The following is a 17,207-nucleotide window of genomic DNA, read 5'->3' as shown; positions in this document are numbered from 1 at the left end:
AAGAAAACATGTAATGCCCAGTGGATTTATGCATTGGCTATGGGGGGTGGGGGGAGGAAGAGAAAATGATCTATGTCTTTAATGAATAATGCTTGGAAATGATCAAATAAAATATAATAAAATTCAAAAAAAAAGAGTTCATACTAAGATAGTTTAAAAATAAATAAAATAATGGAGAGTAAATGACTGAAAAAAATAAAATAAAATAAGAGAAAGTAATATGGACATAAGATAGAACTTAGAAAAACAATATAATTGTTTATTTATTTATATTTCAAAATTTTTAAATAATGCTTTTTCTCCAGGAAGTCGTTAAGATTGAAAATTGCTCTAAGTGTTGGTTACGGCATATACTTGGTAAGTTTAAGAGAATGTGTGCCAAGTCAGACGTACAGTCCTGGATTATGTTATTTTGAGTGCACTTTGGGCCTCACCTATATCCTAGTAGTCCTGCCATCAACCCACAAGCAATAGAAATCAGTCCACAAGTGGCCCAAGCAACATAGGTTAACCAAGGAGGAAGAACCATCAGTTTTCGTGGAGTAGGTTCTTCTAACTCATTGCTAGACTCTAAAGAGAAGACACAACAAAATACATTTTGTAAAAAAAAGAAAAAAATATATATATATACACATTTTCTAACAGATGATTTTGAAAACATTTCAAATGGTAGACTTTTTTATTTGAGTATTGAGTGGCAATTAGGTAGCACTGTGGATAGAATGCTGAACTTCGAGTAAGATCTGAGTTCACTTATTAGCTATGTGACCCTGGCCAAGTCACTTAACATCTCTCAGTCTCAGTTTTCTCAACTGTGAAATGGGGATTATAATATTGCCAACCTTACAAAAGGTCAAATAAGAGTATTTGTATAGATTTCACTTTGCAAACTAAAAGTGATATATTGATAGCAGATATTATAATTATAACTAATTATTATAATTCATTACTGGTTATTTTCCAACAGATCAAAGACTTCTTTAAAATATTACTCTCTATTTTATATAAATATATATTTATATATATATTATTAAAAATAAAATTATATATTATTAAAAAATAAAAATAAAAAATATATAAATAATTTATATAAACTCAGAAGGCCTGAGAGTTTGTCTTGATATTGTGCTTAAGTATATTTGTTTAATTTGAGATCTTTGCTAAATGGTAATTCTTCAACCATGCAGAGACTTATAGAAGTCTTCCATCATTACTATTTACTATTACTATTATTTTCAGATAAGTGATTCTGGTTTAAACACATTTTCCCTCTTTTAATAGGCATTTTGGTTCCAAGGCACAAGAGCAGTATGGGCTAGGTAATTGGGGTTAAGTGACTTGTTCTGGATAACACAGCTAAGAAATGTCTAAGGACAGATTTGAACTCAAGACCTCCCCATCTCCAGACCTAGCTCTCTATCTACCAAGCCACCTAGTTGGTCCTTGATTGGCAGTCTTTTAATGATGGAGAAGAATATGTATATATATATATATATATATATATATATATATATATATGTGTGTGTGTGTGTGTGTGTGTGTGTATGTATAGTATCCCAAAAGTCTTAATCTAGTCTTAAGCTATTAAATCTTGGAATTTATTCATTAAATTCAGAATATATTATTCAGATATTATTATATCATATTGATATATGCTAATTAACTACATTCTTCTGTACCAAAAGAACTGATAAATCAGATTTCAGAGATACTTGCCAGAAGCATTTGAAAGAATGTGGGAAAAGAGTTTAGTTATCACAGAATTAGAGAAAATATTTGTTGAAAAAAATTAAAAGCAATGGGGACTATAAACTAAAGACCAGTGAGCTTGACTTAAATTCGTGGGAATATTCTAGAATAGAAGATTAAAGAGATGTATGGTGAACATTAAAAGAAAGCTAGGAATCTCAGTGGATAGAGAGATTTAAAAAACATGATTATTAGAAGAGAGAAAAGATTCTTAATAGACAATGGTTATTGCAAATAGTCATCAAGGCTTCATCAAGAGTGGATTATGCCAAATTAATGGGGTTTTTTTTTCCTTTTTTATGGGATTATTAAACTGTCAAAGGGTAATGCTGGAGATATAATTTACACTGATTTTTAGCAAAAAAATTTGATAAAGTATCTCAAGCAATTCTTATGGAAAAGCTGGAGAGATATTAACTAGACCATAATACAATGAGATGGGTTCAAAACTGGTTGAATGGCCAGATTCAAAGAGTAATCTCTAATGAGTTGATGTCAGCTTGGCAGGAGATTTCAAGTGGAGAATCCTAGGAGTCTGTGCTCAGTATGATTTTAACATTTTTATCAACAACTTGGTTGAAAGAATAGATGGCATACTGGTCACTTTGTATATGACATTGATCTTGGAGAGATCACTAACACACTGCCAGCCCAAGTCAGCATCCAAAGTGATTCTGATAGTGTAAGGCATTGGGTTGAATCTAATATTCTAATAAGGTAAAATTCAATTCAAATAAATGTAAAGTCTTATGCTTGGGTTAAAAAAATAAATCTCAGTATATCAGGGAAGGTAGCATTTGACAGTAGTTTATCTAGAAATATGTTAGTGTGCTTTAGAATTCATGTTTAAAAAAAAGAACTAATGTGATCTTGGAACTGGATTAAGAACGAATTATTTCCAAAATGATGAGGTGACAGCCCTTCTGAACTCTAGTTAAACCACATCTGGAGGATTATGGTGAATTCTGGGCACCATTATTTTTAAATAATTTATATTTTATTATCATATTATATTTTTGTATATTGATCACTATATTATTGATAGGCTGGAGAAGATCCATAGGAAGGCAAGAGAGTAAACAGTTTTGAAAAATCTGTCATAGGAGGATTTGAAAAGTGAGAATATTTAGGATATGATAGCTTTCTTCAAGAATTTGAAAGACTGTTACTTGGATGGAGGTGACTAGACATGTTCTAGTCTAGACTGTTGGCCCCACAGTATAGGATTAGGGGCAATGGGTAGAATTGTCAAAAATTCAAATTTAGAAGTGACAGAGTGATATGGGCTGCCTCCAGAGGTGGTAGGGTACCCATCGTTAAGCGCCTTCAAGCAGATGTTAAGTAACCATTTGTCAGCTGTTTTATAGCATAGTTTGAGTATAAATTGGGCTGCTATGGTTTGTTACTTATGCAAGGATGTGATAGAGCTAGCTCTAATTAGCTGGTGAGACTGCCAAATTTTCATTGAGAGCAATTATTCCTCAGAAATCTGCAAAAGCTACCAATCAGGACTTGACTATTATTTTATTGATTGTCTAGATTTTTAAAAGTGAGGAAGGAAATGTTATCAATACAGATTAAATTTAAAAGTATATTGAGTTGAGATACTAGGTGGCTCAGTGTATAGAAAGTTAGACCTGTAAATATTAACTCCTGGGTTCAAATTTATCCTCACACTTTTTCATGGTGGGATCTTGGGCATGACACTTAACCTCAGTTAGTCCTTACCATTCTTCTGCTGTGGAACCAATATCTAGTATTGATTCTAAGATGGAAGGTATGGGTTTAAAAAGAGAGAGTATTGTGTTTGTATTTTGGTTTGGCTTTCCAAGAGCAAGGTATTAAATATTTATAAACACACCTCTGCTGAGGTCTCTTCCAACTCTAAATCCTGTGAGTCTGGGATAAGCAAAGCATAGAGGTTTTCTATACAAGACTTTGGGAAAGTTGGGTGGGGAAATCATTGCAACATATAACTATTTGATTTTTTAGAGCCTCTTGTTGTCCATAATAAATTATTAATTAAAGTAACAATCATCTTATTTTCATAACAAAGAGGCAACTCCAGAGAAGGCTAAGTGTTTTCAGTTGCTGATTCAAAATTATTTTCAATTGCTGAATGGAAAGAAATATTTTTAGAAAAAAATCTACCCCCTTTTTTGGAGGGGCTTCTGGAACTGCAATTTCACTCACGAATGGAATGCCTGATAAGGAAAATTTCTTCTACCTAGGCAAATGTTCTTCAATTTCAATAAGCAATAATTTAGTGAACTAGTCAATTAGCAATAAAGTGACTTGCTCAGCATCACACAACCTACATTTATTAAAGATACCATTTGAATCCAGGTCCCCCAGTCTCTGAGACTGACTCTCTTCTATATATCACAGTCAGCTACTTCACATTTTGCAATTTTCAGATCTTAAAAACAAGTAATTCATAAAAAAATGCTTAGTGCATTTCTATTAATTGGCTAGAAGTGCCCATAACTGGCTCAGGCACATTCTACATATATTTCAACATCTACTTGGAAATAAATATATACTTATGTATATATATATATATATGTATGTATATATATATATATAAAGTAGTATTTGGGTGTAAACCTTAATTTGAGTAAATGTGTTAAATTCTGCAATTTCTCAATTTTTTTCTTATTTTTAAAAAGGATTATATATATATATATATAAGAATGTTTCCCAGCAACTTCTTTATAATTATTCTAGGTATATGTAAACTCTACATGGAAGATGAATACATATTTTCAATTGTCCTGAACTGTGAATATGACCTGAGGGGCATTTGGAATGAGCATGGGATCCTTTTGGAATATCAAGGTCAATGCTGTAGTCTCCAAAATGCCTGGAGTATCTGACAAAGGCAGCACTGTTTTCTTCCTTTTTCTCATTTTCATTTCCAGAGGAAGCCACCAGAGTAAATTCCTCCAAAGCATTTTGCTACAGAGAACCAGAGAGAAAAAAAGAATGTTTATTAATATTTGAACATCAATGGAAATTAAAACATCCAAAACACTCAGAAAGATTTACAAGCCAGAATCAGGGAATGTTTTGTGCTCTAATCTTTTAAGTGAATTCTGAAAGAGTACAATTAAGGGGTGGGGGGGGGGGGGGGAGAAAATGGCCACAATGATTCAGATCTGTTAAAAACTATGGAGCAATGGTGGTGTGTAGAGGATAAAACCAAAGGATATTTTTTGTGAAAAAATGAGAAACTACACAGTAGTATACTTTAAGGCTGGTATGGTACTACCTGAACACTCTATTCAAGAGATATTTTTAAAAGACAGGGTTTTTTTTTTAATTATGTAGTTTGAGAATTTAATCACTGAAAAAATCAAAAGTAAAAAACATGGAATTAGTTCCTATTTACCTCATATTTATTCTGTGTCCATTGATGGAAATCATGGCCTGATGAAAACAAGTTAGAAGTAGGATATTGAGCTGAGGGACATAATTAAAGGGTGATAGGCAGAGTGTTTCCCTTGTATACATCCTCCTTCTAAACAAATGACCCTTTTATGAGAACCAAATTTTTGTGGCACTGATGCCATAATGTGGATTCATCTCTAGCAAACATTGTACCTGAATAAATGTTAATTTGATGAAAAAATTTAGCCCCCTAAGGGAAAAAGTTTATTTGTTTTTCCCCTACCTCTTTTTAACATCTGATCATAAATTCAGCATTTTTTCCACTGCTCTATATGCTGCCTCTTCAATCCTTTTCAAAATTTTACTGATCAATTCAGATGGCTATATTTATTCTTAGAAATTATTTTTTGCTTTCTTTCACTTTCCTTTTTAAAGGTTTTTTAAAAGGTCTCCCTATCTTATTCAGGCAAGAAGTGCAGAGGCTATTCATGCATCTAATCCTCTTACTGATTCCTCCCTCCTTAAGCAATCTGGTGGTCCTCTGCTTCTGGGGGGCTCACCATATAAATGCTGAACTTGCTGTGGATACCTGAATGATATAGCTCACTACAGCTCAGAACTCCTGAGCTTAGGAGATCCATCAGCCTCAGTTTTCCCAGGAGTTGGAATTACAGGAATGCACTACCATGATTATCTTTACTTTTCTTTTGGAAAACAAAAATAATAAAACAAAGGAACTTTCTTTTTTGTTTGCTAAGTATTACCTATGACAGGAAAATTACTTTTAAAAGATCCAAATTATGTTTAATTTAAAATGTATATTTTTGGATGCCTTTTGCTTTTACCATATTCATTTCTGAATATACCTCCTTACCTCAATCAGGAAGCCACTTCTTTTAAAAAAGCTTTATAAACAGAGTGAAAACCATTTGCTACAATCAACTAATATTGACAGCATCTGATAGTAAAAACAATATTACACTCTTATATTTGCCCATTTCTGTAACTATGTGAAATAGGCACCTTTCCTTAGGTTTTTTTTCCCCACAAAATAGATTCAATTATTTCTAACTTAAATTCATATATTTTCCCAATATAAAATTGTTTTAAGTGTTGGTATGTGCAGATATATGTATATGAAATATTGACACTGTGTATTCTTTACCCTTTGCTGAATATGTTGGCGATCCTCTTTGGGATTTATATTGGTTATCAATGGGATTCCTAGTGATTTTCTGAGGAAGTAAATAAGAGACTTTATTAAGTATTTTCTTTCCAGTGTAACACACAAAATGAATAGATCAATCCAACAACCCAAGCCATTTCATTTTTACCTCACTGAGTCTGAATAGTAGAGATAGTAATAATGCCACTGGGGAGATGATGAAAATGGAGAGCATGCCATTCATTAAGGAGACTACAGAGACATCAAGGAGGCCAACTTCAGGAAAGTACTTTAAAAAAAATTATACAGTGATAAGTAAAAGTTGTACTAACTTAAAAATATCAAACATAAATTTACTCTGAAGCATAATACATATAAAATGAATGTACAGTATTTTGATTCTATAAAATTTCCCTTTACTAAGGTTTACCTTCCTGTCTATTCCATTGAAATCTCTCTTTCACCCTTGGAAAATGAGAAGGTTGGTGTTTACTAGAATTTTTTTAACTACAATTTTTTTCCCTAAATAAATAAACAAATATTTAAAAATATTTGAGTCTCAATTCCTTGTATATAAATCACTGGCTAAAAAAACCTAAATAAAACTTCTTAAAAAATTCACATCCATAGCCCTTTGTATTAAATTACATGTACCCTGAAACAACTAAAGCCTTCCCTACAGTTAATATAGAACAAGATATCCAACAACTGGTTCAAAATCTTCAACATATGGAAACAGAGACAGCTGTTGTTTTAGCATTCTTAAGTACATTCTCCAATCACCCAGAGGTCATGGGAAAGTTAGCAGTTTCATAATATGATAAAAGAGTATATATTTAAAGTGTTTTTCCTTTCATCAAAAGTCATTATATGGTTCCTCTCAAGGAATCAACATATTTAGTCTAAGATAAGAACTTAATTTTAATCTTTCATAATTAGTTCAATGACATTAGCTCTGTTCTTTCAAAAGTCGTCATTTCCACTGTAAATTTACTTGGTCCATTCTAACCACTTTTCCTGATTTCATTTTTCTTAAATGTCATTTCTATTTCCCTCATGTGAGGAAAGTAGTACATCAGGTAGGAATATAGACTTTAATCTAGAAGGAACCTTTAGGCACCCTCTAATCACAGCATCAAGGACCTAGAGCTAGAAGGAACCACAGAGGTGATCTAGTACACTTCCTTCATTTTGCAAGAAAGGGAATAATGAGCCCAATGAGGCTAAGAGATTTGCCGAAGGTCACATACACAGGCAGTCTATAGATGTAGTTCTTAGGACTCACCCAAGCCTTCAGATTTCAAATTCAAGTCTGCCATCAATTGTTATAGAAATCTAGGCTCTTTTTTGGTCCATTTTTTGTCCTTTTCCAATTTCTTCTATAAATGATCTTGGGATGACCTAGATTACATGTATGTCATTCTAACATTTTTAGACTCATTTCTCCCCTACCTCCCACTGCTTAGTATTTTGTGAGACATTTCAGAAAAATGAAGTCAGGAAAAGTGGTTAGAATGGACCAAGTAAATTTATGGTGGAAATGGCAACTTTTGAAAGAACAGAGCTAATGTCACTGAAATAATTATGAAGGATTAATAATCTTTTAATTAATAATAATTCTGATAATCTTTTACCTTCCTCCACTATACTATTTTTTAGATTCATTTTTTTTAAACCCTTACCTTCAGTCTTGGAGTCAATACTGTGTATTGGCTCCAAGGCAGAAAAGTGGTATGGGCTAAGCAATGGGGGTCAAGTGACTTGCCCAGGGTCACACAGCTGGGAAGTGTCTGAGGCCAGACTTGAACCTAGAACCTCCCATCTCTAGGCCTGGCTCTCAATTCACTGAGCTACCCAGCTGCCCCCTTTTAGATTCGTTTGTAGACTAATCCAAGTTGTTTTTGCCATCCATGTCTTCTGACTTGGAGATAATTTTGTCCAATGAACCTCCGATTATCATTACCAAACAAGGTATAAAAGTATATATGTTTGCCATTGTTATGAAGGTTGTCTTCCTGCAAAGTCCAAACTGAAGAGGGATTCCTATAAATTGGGGGATCTTCCAGGTGCTACCATCTGTGGAAGGCCTTGCTTATTGCCCCTACAAGGGCTCCTCAATGAGATTAAATTTCCTTCAAAAGAGATCAGCCTAACAATCCACATAACAAAAGCTAAAGAGATCAGGAATGGTTGTTGTCCAGACCATGACATGCATTTGCTAAGGCACATTGACATATCAATTGAAGTACATATATCTAAGGCAGACATTGCTTATGAATAATTACCTGGGGCCATCACTGAACAGAAGGAAGAGAGTGATTTAACTGAGTTTGGGAAATGAAGTGTATTTTTAATGACCCAAAGTTCCACCCATATAGGAAAACTGATCTCTCTCTTTTTTTTTTTAAACATCAATAGACTTAGTGATGCTGTAGCTGCAAAACATGGAACACCACAGTCTGTAAAGACATGAAATTTGGGGTGGTCCAAAGGAGAATGATGGAATAAGTAGGTTACAGCATATTACTGGTAATGATATATAAGCAATAAAAATATAAAAGATATCACCTCAGAAAAATGATTATACAATCAGATACATTTGTCATATAATAAGAGTAAATGTACATTCCAAATAATATATTGCTATTCATAAAAATATTAGAACACCTAGAAGAATGGTTTATGGCATGATGGATAAAGCCTCAGTGGAGGACTCATGGGATGACAGGGATAAGAATTGCACAAGGCAAGAAGGTATTTATTGGTGCAATTTGCACCAGTAAAGGGAAAACCACATTGATGAGATCACAAATCCAACGAAGTATTGAAGATATTGATAAGTAACAATCAAGCCTCTTCAGACCTCATTGAAGTACTAGAATTTATGCTTTTCAAAAAAAGATGTCAGAATATAGGTTTGATTCCAAAGACCACCTTAAAGATAATATAGTCTCACTTACCTCTTCTTGTTGCATGGCAATTAATGCAGCATTGAGAGACATATATCCTAATACCAAGAAAAGGCAAACTGTGAGCCTTTCAGTATGAGTGAAGCAACTATACGACGGACAGCTATATACTGATATCCACATGTGGAAATCTTCTAGGTACTCAGTGAATTTGGAGTACAAAAGCTAAAACAAAAATGAGCAAAAGTGCTATTATTGATACAGCATTCAAACTGAAAATCTGTGAATAGTCTGAAATTTTGTTGGTATGAGAAACACAATAATTGATAGATATTCATGGACTTTAAAGGCAACAATTAATGAATGTCACTGCTTACAATCATTTGTATATTTTAATTAAGTTGTTCCCGAATCACAGCCTGATATACTGTATGGTTTAATATCAATACAATGAAAATTTACTGTTATCTCCTCTGTTCATTCTATTCTAGAAAAAAACATAAGATTTGAAAATAATTTGGGGGGATATATTCACTGGACAAGCATTTATTGATTGCTATGTGCCCAGCTCTCAGGACATAAAGGCAAAAAAAGAGTCCCTTAGTTTCTGCTTTCAAGGAATTTATGTTCTTTAAAGAGCAGAGGGTGAAAGGGTGGCAGGGGAGATATATTCTATGTGGAAGATAGATTTAACAAAGATAACAGAAACAGGGAAAACAAGTAAGCATCTGTTGCAATGGTTTAGGCAAGAGGTGATGAGAGACTGAACTGAGGTGGCAGATGTTTGTAGAAGCAGAAAACTTGGCAACTGAAAGGCTGTGAGGCTTGAGTAGGAGTGAAGACTTAAGAACTGTGAACCTGGGAAGCTGGAAGAGCAGTGATGCCCTCAAAAGGAATAAGGAAGTTGGGAAGCAGGGAGGTTTGGGAAGTGGGGAACAAAACATTATCTTGCAGATATATTGACTTGGAAATGTCTCCAAAAATCTAATCCAGTGCAACTATCCTATACTGCCCTTCTTCCCCAGTTGAGCCCCAGGGGGCTATGTTTAAATGGTTCAAGAAAAGATAATGTCATATTAACTGGAAAAAAATTTACTGTAATGATAGAAAATAGAACAGAATGCTGGTTACTAAAATGACCTCATAATGATTTTAAATAGCAACATCTTCATTGATTCAAAGAGATTTGTTCCTACCTTTAGACAATTTAAGAGATTTATCTCTAACTTTCATAAGTAAATCAGATTCCGAGATGGAAGGAAAGTTGGTGGCCCTCTAGTTCAGCCACCTCCCCCTCAACACACACACCCCTTTTGTAGTTGAGAGATTAAATGAATTACCCAAGGTCACACAGGTAGTAAGTGGCAGTGGAAATCTGAACGTAGGTCCTTTGGCTATAAATCCATGGCTCCTTTCACCATACTATGCTGAGGGCATAGTCAGGAAAAATAGCAAAGTGTTATGGATAGAGGATTGGTACTGGAGCCAGGAAGACCTGGATTCAAATTCCAGCTCAGACACACACCGACTATGTGCCCTTGATTGGAAAAAAATACTGAATTTAGCATCAAAGGATCTGGACTCCAATCCACTTATTAATTGTGACCTTGGATAGGTTACTCAAACTCCTTATTCGGGTTTCATTAATTCTAAAATAATGGCTTGGCCTTGATCAAATCTAAGTTCCTTTCCATTTTAAATTTTATTCATTTCTTAGTGACCCCAGGTAACTCTTTAAGACTGATCTGCCAAACAAGGACTTTTCCAAGTTGATGAAATCCCATGATCAGACTCCCCCAAAAAAGTTATAGCCAAAAGAAACACTTGGAAGACCTTAAAACATTAACCTGGAATAGTAGCGTGACTTCATTTCTTACTTACTTTCCTGAAACCAAGTCCACTTTTGAGAGGTGTGAGCTCTCGATCGACTTTCCCATCCCACTTGTTCACAGCTAACCAGCACTCAGCAGGAAAGAACCAACTTGCTCCCGTAATCAGATCTTTCACAATTACATGGCTGATATACCACCTTGGAGAACATCCACTGTTATCATGCCAAAGGTGAATTTTCCAAAGTGGGCCTAGATTATTTGGAATACTAATGATACATACATGCAAAAAAAAAAAGATCATTCACCATATCTGTTCTTTTTATTTCTTCATACATTGGTTGTCTGTTTTTAAGGTAAATATCTCATCTACTTTTTGTTGTTCAGTTGTTTCAGTTGGGTTTGACTCTTTATGACCCTACTTGGAATTTTCTTGGCAAAGACACTGGAGTGCTTTGTCATTTCCTTCTCCAGCCCATTTTGCAGATAAGGAAACTGAGGTAAACAGGGCTAAATGATTTGCCCAGAATCACACTGCTAGTGTGTGTCTGAAGCATTTGAATTCAGATCTTTATGACTCCAGACCCAGTACTATATCCATTGTACCAGCTAGCTGCTCCAAATATCTCATTGACTAGACTCTACTAATATGAATTTTTTGCTAAGTTGGCCTGAATGAGACTGAAATGTATCTTCCTTGCTACAAAGGAAAGGCTTGCTTGTCAGCCTTTGTTATGACAAAGAGGGAAACAACTGCAGGGTCTTTTTAGCTGACGTGAATGTAGAGGAAGATAAACAGTGGGGTTGGCTATGCGTGGTCAAGCATAAAATCATAAACACTGGAATGATGGAGAATGGCAAAAAGAGAGAACTCTTTATTGGATTCAACACTAGAGAGGCAGCATTGTGAAGCTGAAAGAGATTTGGACTTGGAGTTAGGAAAGCTATGGGTTCAAAACACCAACTGTCTGATAGTAGGCATCGTTTCTTTATCTGTCAAAGGAGGATAATAAAACTAGTAATAACTACAAGGCTGTTTTGAGGAAATTGCTTGGGAAATTTTAAATCATTAAAATCTATCATCTTAAAAATAATAATTTGATTGCTGTATTATTTTTCAACTATGATCTCTTCCCCTTAAGTCATCCCCTCACCCCAGTCACTGAAACCTTATTTTAGTGAAAAAAAAAACAAAACATTTAAATAAAGCTGATCACATCTATGGTCCTCATTGCTGATAAGAAGAAAGTGTGTTTCTTTCTAAGTTTCCTATAGCCAAGATGGTTCACTCTAATACATCAAAATTTGATTTCTTTTATTGTCATTTGCATTGTTATAGTTTGGGGATATACTCTTCTATGGTTCAGCCCTTTCCCCTTTCCCTCATTTCATGCAAGTCTTAGCAGGTTACTCATTTCTTACTACACTATATATTCACCATTGATTAGTACAACATGATATTCTAGAAGTCATTCCAGTTGATTAAAACTTGTTTTGTTTCCACTTTATAGAACCACAAAGAGTGTTGCTAGGAAGGCTACATATGTTATTATTATTGTTAGCTAATTTTGCATAGCATTTTAAGGTTTGCAAAGTGCTTTATACATTTTATTGCCTTTATCCTCACAACATTCTTGTGAAATAGCACTATTACTATCCCCATTTAAAAATGAGGAAATCAAAACCAAAAGTAGTTAAATGACTTGCTCAGGGTCTCAGAGATAAGTATTAGAGGCAAGATTCAAATTCAGATGAACTTGACTCAATATGACAATAGCATTTCTAGAAAAATTCAAATATTTCCAGAATGTTTTGGACCAATTCACAGAAACACAGGGACTCTATCTGTGAGCTTACTTCTCAATTCCCCTTCCCAAACTGACTTTATATTTTTTAATCATCTTTACCAATTTTATAGTTATAAGGTAAAAACTCATCATGATTTTCCCATCTGCATTTCTTATTAGAATAATAGAACTATAAATCATTAATATGTGATTTGAAGAAACCTTACATAGGGTTACTCCTCATATGTATTTCTTCTTCTGAATAATGAGGGGTCATATTCTTTGACTCTATTTGTTGGAGACATTTTATTGGGATATGCTGGAAAAAATTTAACTACTGACTCTCTCTGGGGAAAAAAAGTCCATACAACATCTTTGTTTAATCTGAATAGTTCACATTTTTCTCCACTTTCTTAAAGTCCAGGAAAAAAACCAAAACATCAATTGTAATATTTCCTGATTTCAGGGGCAGCTGGGGTGACTCAGTGGATTGAGCACCAGACCTAGAGATCGGAGGCCCTATGTTCAAATCTAGCCTCAGACACTTCCTAGCTGTGTGACCCTGGGCAAGTCACTTAACTCCCATTACCCAGCTCTTACCACTCTTCTGCCTTGGAACCAATACACTATAGTGATTCTAAGATGGAAGTTAAAGATTTAAAAAAAATCTATTTCCTGATTTCCCTTATGTAAATGCTCATGCTCAAAATTAAAAATCAGCTCTAATGATCTTGTACTAGTTGACTCCAGTACACCACTAGATTGAAACCTTTTGATAGACCACAGATCTATATTTTATTAGGATCTTGGTTTTGGCCCTCTTTTCTATCTCACAGACCACTTATCACTCCTGGTTCTTCAGCTTCATACATCTCCATATTATGAATCTTGTCTTGAGTCAGAAGAGATGCTTTCCCCTAAATAGGCACAGGAATTTCCCACTATAATCTTATAATCCCTTTTCACCACCTCTATCAATCCTTCCCCCAATATCCCCAAACAAGGAAGGCATCAATCAATGCTATGGAAGCCATCATTGAAATAATTTCTTAAATTTCTATCCTAACCCCATTCTCCAGTGTGGGCAAGGGGAATAAAATATTGCTAGGCAAATCAATAGCATAAAAAATATTTGGGAAGAGAAAATGAAATCAACTTAGTATAACAAGCTTTTAACAATTTGGGAGTTGTTCAAAATACAAACAGAGTTCTCCAATACAAATATGTAATGGCTTTGTATTTCCTTTAAAATGTTTGCTAATTTTAGATAGGTTTTATATTCCATTAAGTCTGAATGAGTAAAATTTAACTGTATTTCAAGTACCTTACTATAAAGGTGTGTCTGGAGTTCCTTTCAAAAAGGGGCTTCTCTGGGCAATAGAGCTCTCTTGTCTCTGAAAATTCATATTCTCCATAGAAAACAATGTGAACCTTCATAAAAAAAAAGACAGGAAAACAGAAATCTATTAAATTGGGGCACAATAAGAATTACAATCAACTAAGTTAAAAATATAATTCATGTACATCTAAGTGCATTTAGGTTTTTTTATTTTAAAGATCAATTTATAAGTTCTATCTTTTTCTATGACCATTAATTTTCTAAAGTACTTTAATATCTAGGGGTATCCTAAATAACCTCCCAGATACCAGAGAAACATAGGGGCCAAATTCATAGTCAGTTAAGAGTCAAAAAGTAATTATTAAACATCTGTTGTATGTCTTTTTTGTGCCAACATCATTCTTTTGCCTTTAAGAAATTTATTGAAGTACTGGATAGTATTTGACAGATTGGAGTGAATTTGGTTTGCTCTATATGTATTTACAATATCTCTCCTTTCCCAATATTTCTTAGGTAATTTAAATGGTTTCTGATATATTCAAAATAGAATGAGGATCCTTTCAACAACCTCAATTCTTAGAAGCTACTATAAAACATACAATTTATCCACTTAGTCAACAATCATTAATGGTAAAAGAAGGTGTATAACATTATTTTCTTTTCCTAGTTTCCTTTAATAAAATCAATGGCAAAGGAAAAGGGAACTGACAATTATATTGTTAAATTATAGTAGTAGGAATTGAGTAGGCAATAAAAGAAGAGGCAACTTGTTACTAAATCACCCCACGTACATCTCTGAGGGAATTACCTACACAGGTATCCTGAATCATTTCCTGACACCATCGAGACTTAGAAAGCTGAACACACGGTCAATTCAAAGGCAGCAGTTATCTATAAAGCACTTAGCACTGTGCTCCATAAAGCACTGGGCACTGTGGCACACACAGAGGAAAAAGAAAATTGTCTTTGTTTACAATCTAGTTCAGGAAACAAGACTAATGTCCATGAAGTGCTCTCAGAGTAAAAGATTCTTGTTTTTCAGCCTGGACTTATGGTTTCATGGCTGGAGGGAGCTTTCTCTCGGGGAAACTTCTTCTCACAAAGATTAGCCATTGTCAGTCTTACAGTCTTAGAGCACTGGGGTGCTGAAGGGCCCAGTGAATCATCCAAGTTTTTGAAATGAAGTCAGTAAGTGTCAATGATAAGATTTGAACCCAAGTCTTCCTAACTGCAAGACCAGCTCTTTACCCCTTCCACCGTGCAACCTCTATAGAGCTTAAATGATATCAGAAAATAATGCATACAATCAATGGAATGAGTGGATTCTTTGATAAAAGAAACAGGGATTTGAATAATATGAATATTGAAAATTGGAAAATTTGAATAAAATAAAATAAAACCAAAATCAAGAAAGATTTCCAGAGTTGAATCTTGAATGGAATAGTCCACAAGTCCCCAAGTAATAAAGAAATAAACTGACTGGAAACTGGCTTTTGTATTCTTGCATCTTGGTCCACAAGTCCTGCAAAACCTCTCTCTTAATGTCTCTATCACAGTATGTCTTTAAGCTAAAGAACTCTGGGTATACTTTGCAAGAAATGTGGCTGTACAGGAGACAGTCCATAAAAGACCTTGGAGTTTCAGGGTAATGAGAATTTGGTGAGTCAACAGTGTGACACAGCAGCCTTTGGAGGCTAATATCATCACAGCCTTTGTTGAGTAGCACAGCATCTAGGAATAAGGAGGTGATGATCTTGCTTTGTTCTATGCCACAGAATGCATATGGAATATAGTGTTCATTCTAGGTAACATATTTTAGAAAGGATATTGATATATTAGAGAGATTTCCCAAAGAGGCTGACCAGAGGAGGAGTGCTGTGTTTATTCCATTTAAGGATCTGTTTAACAACTGCTTGATCATGTGTCAATGAGGATATGATTGGGGTTATAAACCCTAAATGATCACCCTAGTGCAAACTATCAATAATATGGAAATAGGTCTTGACCAAAGACACATGTAAAACCATGGAATTCTGTGTTGAATATGGGAGGGGGTTTGGAGGAGAGGAGGGAAAGATTATTATTTTTGTAATCCTAGAAAAATGCTCTAAATTAATCAATTAAATAATTTTTAAAAAAAAAGAGAATTTGTTTAAGAAACTCCAGACACGGGGGGGCAGCAGCTAGGTAGCTTAGTGGATTGAGAGCCAGGCCTAGGGAAGGGAGGTCCTAGGTTCAAATCTGGTCTCAGACACTTCCCAGCTATGTGACCCTGGGTAAGTCACTTGACCCCCGCCCCCCCCAAAAAAAAAGAAACTCCAGACATGGAGGAATTCCATGTGAACTGGAATGACCTCTAGGAATTGATGCAGAGTGAAAGGAGCAGAACCAGGAGAACATTGCTCACAGAGATGGATACACTGTGGTACAACTGAATGTAATGGACTTTCTAATAGCAGTTTTAAATCAATCAAAGATAGTTTCTAATACTCTTTGTTATTCAATTCAATAAATATATGTTAAGTGTCTACTTGGCTTAAGACAGATTGCTATTGCAATAATCCAGGACAAGTCTGAGAGATTTATGAGAAAGAATTCTATCCACATTCAGAGGAAGAACTGTGGGAGTAGAAACACAGAAGAAAAACAACTACTTGATCACATGGGTCGATGGGGATATGATTGGGAATGTAGACTCTAATGCAAATATCAATAATATGGAAATAGATCTTGATCAATGACACATGTAAAACCCAGAGGAATTGCACATTGACTATGGGAGGGGGTTGGGAAGAGAAGAGGGAAAGAACATGAAGCATGAAACCATGGAAAAATATTCAAAATTAATTAATTAAATAAAAATTTTCAAATTAAAAAAGTAAAACAAAATAGATCTCAAAAAAGAAAAAAGAAAAGAAAAGGGGTGAGGGAAGAAACTCCAGATACAAACATCTAAAGAAGAGAAGGCTTAGTGAGGAAGGAAGAGGCAGGGAACATGATGGCTGACTTCATTAGTTTGAATGGTTATCTACCCTCTCC

The 17,207-nt window shown here is 34.5% G+C and overlaps 1 protein-coding gene across 1 annotated transcript in view; it reads right to left on the bottom strand.

The window, feature by feature from the left end:
• Positions 1-17,207, bottom strand: part of PKD1L1 (polycystin 1 like 1, transient receptor potential channel interacting) — a 165,844-nt gene that overhangs the window by 59,767 nt on the left and 88,870 nt on the right. Inside the window, exons 29-36 of the mRNA XM_056806269.1 lie at positions 14,154-14,260; positions 11,095-11,311; positions 9,265-9,438; positions 6,474-6,593; positions 6,305-6,374; positions 5,141-5,178; positions 4,542-4,707; positions 435-570 (exon numbers count right to left, since the gene is read on the bottom strand). Coding sequence (XP_056662247.1) covers positions 435-570; positions 4,542-4,707; positions 5,141-5,178; positions 6,305-6,374; positions 6,474-6,593; positions 9,265-9,438; positions 11,095-11,311; positions 14,154-14,260 — 1,028 coding nt within the window. The remainder of the gene's footprint in view (positions 1-434; positions 571-4,541; positions 4,708-5,140; positions 5,179-6,304; positions 6,375-6,473; positions 6,594-9,264; positions 9,439-11,094; positions 11,312-14,153; positions 14,261-17,207) is intronic.

The sequence above is a fragment of the Monodelphis domestica genome, chromosome 7, assembly GCF_027887165.1.
Source record: "Monodelphis domestica isolate mMonDom1 chromosome 7, mMonDom1.pri, whole genome shotgun sequence".
In the NCBI taxonomy this organism is placed as follows: Eukaryota; Metazoa; Chordata; class Mammalia; order Didelphimorphia; family Didelphidae; genus Monodelphis; species Monodelphis domestica.
This window is presented reverse-complemented; position numbering and strand designations above follow the sequence as displayed.